The sequence below is a fragment of the Tursiops truncatus genome, chromosome 19 (genome assembly GCF_011762595.2).
Source record: "Tursiops truncatus isolate mTurTru1 chromosome 19, mTurTru1.mat.Y, whole genome shotgun sequence".
In the NCBI taxonomy this organism is placed as follows: domain Eukaryota; kingdom Metazoa; phylum Chordata; class Mammalia; order Artiodactyla; family Delphinidae; genus Tursiops; species Tursiops truncatus.
The window spans coordinates 46,071,015-46,074,581 of record NC_047052.1 but is presented as its reverse complement, the minus strand read 5'-3'; the positions used below and the strand labels follow the sequence as shown (position 1 = coordinate 46,074,581).

Below are 3,567 nucleotides of genomic sequence, written 5' to 3'. Positions count from 1 at the left end.
GTAAGCCCAGTGAAGCTAGTTTTGATGTTCCTATTTTGCAGATTAGGTACCCAGGAGGCCCTGTTGGTCTGGGGGTGGAGGTATTGTGTCCCACAACAAAGTCCTGAGTCAGGTGCTCAGGTTCCTGCACACGTCAGACACCTGCCCCCCACCCTGAGTGGTTGGAAAGAGGATATGTGTGGCTGGGGACCAGGGAACAGCTTGTAGGGGGTGGGGACCCGGATGTGGGTCCTTCACTGTTGTTCCTGGCAGGAGACAAAGGAAAAAAATGTAGCCATTGAACCAGCAAACAAGACCAAATGCCACCTTCGACTCCTGCTCCGCACCCCCTGGGGACCCAGCTCCAGGCCCTCAGCACCCTGCTCCCCAGCTGTTTCTCTCAGGGACACCACCCTTCCAGGACTGACGTTTCCAGCAGGCTCCCCAGGCACAGCCACCAGCTGTTCTCACACCCCTCTCAGGACTCAGGCATTCAAGCTTGCCCTCCACCCTTCTCAGGCCCTCAGGGGCCCCATTCCAGCTGGCCCTGGGATCAGCAGCCTCCTCCGAGAAGTTGGCATCATCTGCCTGGCAGGTGGCCCAGGGCGTGGCCTGAGGAGTCCAGAAACTCCACTATATAGCCCGGCCCAGGGAACCTGGGGCTAGTCCTGCAGCTCCGGGAACCTGCAGGTGAGAGAGGCTGCATCCCCTTTGGAAGTGGGACATCAGGTCCCCTACCCTTGCCCCTGGCTCTAGGCCTCCCCATCCCACACCCCGCAGACCCACTGGACATCCAACTCCCTATCCTACCTCTCTCCTGCCCTCCCTGCCCAGCCCCCAGGCCCACCAGATGTCCAATTCCCCTTACACACACACTGGCCCTTGGATTCAGCCCACCTCAGCCTTCCTGGTGCCCAGGCAGCCCTTGTCCTGAGACTGGGCCCTTTTGTCCTCTGGCAGGAGGGGCAGACCGCCTCCTATGACCCCCTCTCTTTCTCCACTGCAGACATGGGTTCTCTGCGGAGCTGGTGGCTGCTCTGGGCCGGAGCAACCCTCCTGTGGGGTAAGTCAGACCAAAATCCCATCTATGTCCTGGTTCCAGTCTGAAGAACTCTACCTGCCTGGGTCAGCACCCTCCATTTGAGCCCCCTCCACAAACACATCTCCCAGTGTCACCCCAGGCTAGCTGAGATGGGAGAGAGACCCTTTAAGTCCTGCAGAGAAATGTGGTGGAATTCACCCATTCTCTCTCTGTTCCAGAGGGAAACAGGTAAAAACTTTAGTCCCCATATTCAAGTAGGTAAGAACTACTACTTTCTTGATTTTCTGCAGCTCAACTAAAGTTTTGACTTAGAGCCTCATTCTGCTGAGGCGATGGAAAATTTCACTAAAGTCTTTCTTGGCGGGGGGCTGGGGGGATTTGGTGCCCAATTATAGGGTTATGTCCAGAACTAGAGTCTTAGGTAAAGCCAAAGTTTGGGGGGAGGGATGGGACATGCCGGCCCTCTTTACCAGTGAACATCTATTTAGGTTACTTTAGAAACATTCATTGCCCCTGATCCCCTGGCCCCATGGGACACTGGGATGTCCTTCAAGGCTCCCCTCATTCAGCAGACAGTCCTATAACCACCACAACTCTCTCCAAGATCCTGTAAAGTGATCTCTCTCCCTCCCCCTCTCTCTTCTCAGCCCTGGAGAATCTTTTCCTAGATTGAGGTGTTGAAAAGTCCCCGCTCCTCTCTATTTCTAGGAGACATTTTGTCCATACTCCCATAATCCCCTTTTCCCCTTCACATACACCCCTAATCCTATGAAGACAGAAATCACAGACTGGCACCTGAATCCAGCCAGTTTGGGCCCCATAGTGCTTACTTAAAACAGTTCTGGATTGGAGATTTCACATGGAAATTCAGATATCCAGTTTCTCTTGAAAAAATGGTAAGATCTGACATTTTTAAGAAAGAGCCCATAAGCCATCATCATAACAACAGATTAAAGCTAATAGCAACACCCCACTTCCCATGGCATGTGAATGCTCTAGCTGCACAGTTCTGTTTCACACATTTACATCACTTGCCTGGCCCCGTCAGTGTTTGAATTTGAGATCCCTGTCTGAAGTGTTCAGGCTTTTGGAAGGCAAAAGCCAGAAAGGCTGGTAGGTGAACACTGCATGAATAAGGGGAAAGGAGAGAGAAGAGAGAATAGAAACCCACGTTAGTATTTCAACATGCGACCCAGGCACGGGGTATGAGGTTACTTCTCTGATGGGGAGGATTGGATAAAGCAGACCCACAGCTGCATTTTCTCACCCCAGGTTTGACCCAGGAGGCCTCAGTGGACCCCAAGAACAGCGGGGGGGAGGAATTCCTCACGGCCTTCCTGCAGAACTATAATCGCGGGTACAGCAAAGCCTACCTCTACCTCCTCCTCTCCAGTCTGTCGGACAACCTCACCTCAGTCTCCATCCTCAGCCAGGTAGACGGCACCTCACAGAAGGTCACTGTGAGGCCCGGGCAGTCAGTCATGGTCAACATCACTGCCAAGGCTGAGATGGTCGGCAGCAGTACCTTCCAGCGTGCGGTGGTGGTCCACTCTGACCGCACCATCTCTGTGCAGGCAATAAACGCTAAGCCCAACACAGCAGATGCGACACAGCTGTGGCCTGTCCGCGCCCTAGGCACTGAGTACTTTGTGTTCACACCCTCCAGCGCTTCGTCCCAGAATCTCAAGGAGTTTGCTGTGGTGGCGGGTGCAGCCGGTGCCTCTGTCAGTATACAGCTGAAGGGGTCAGTGACATTCCAGGGCAAGTCCTACTCAGCGGGCAATGTCCTGAGTGTGACTCTGGACCCCTACCAGGTGGCCCAGGTGCAGAGCACAGCTAACCTCTCAGGGTCAAAAGTCACCGCCAGTAGCCCCGTGGCTGTCCTCTCTGGCCACAGCTGTGCCCAGAAAAACATGAACTGCAACCATGTGGTGGAGCAGCTGCTACCCACATCTGCCTGGGGCACCTACTATGTGGTGCCCCCTCTGTCCTTGCAGACCCGCTCCGACCTGGTCTATGTCGTGGCCAGCCAGGCCACGAAACTGACCTACAACCTCGGGGGCACCAAGGGCTCCCGTGAGCTCCAGGCAGGTAACGTGGCAGAGTTTGAGATCCAGCAGTCCCAGCCACTCTACCTGTCTGCAGATGTGGGCATCCAAGTCCTGCTGTTTGGCACGGGTACCACCAAAGATGGAGTGACCTATGACCCCCACCTGGTCCTGATCCCAGACGTGGCAGCCTACTGCCCTGCCTATGTGGTGAAGTGCATGCCAAACTGTAAGTGCGTGGCCCTGGTAGTGGCACCGACAAAGGCTGCTGGTGAGCTGACCATAGATGGGCAGAGGCTGGGGGCCAATCTCACCTGGGCCGTTGTGCCAGGCAGTGAGTTCTCATATGCTGAAGTGGACCTCGGCACTAAGGACAGTATCCATGTGGCTGAGGCTGCTACCAGCTTTGGGCTGCTCACCTTTGGGCTGAACCAGGACGTGAGCTTTGGGACAGCAGCTGCGTGCGGCCGGAGTAAGTGATCAGAAATGACCTCTGGC

General features: G+C 55.1%; 1 protein-coding gene across 3 annotated transcripts in view; it reads left to right on the top strand.

Moving 5' to 3' along the window:
* FCGBP (Fc gamma binding protein) overlaps positions 1 to 3,567 on the top strand; it is an 83,557-nt gene that overhangs the window by 43,182 nt on the left and 36,808 nt on the right. For all 3 annotated transcript variants that reach the window (XM_033845232.2, XM_073795865.1, XM_073795866.1), the window contains 2 exons: positions 986 to 1,042; positions 2,294 to 3,541. In XM_033845232.2, coding sequence (XP_033701123.1) covers positions 988 to 1,042; positions 2,294 to 3,541 — 1,303 coding nt within the window. In that variant the 5' untranslated portion in view covers positions 986 to 987. The remainder of the gene's footprint in view (positions 1 to 985; positions 1,043 to 2,293; positions 3,542 to 3,567) is intronic.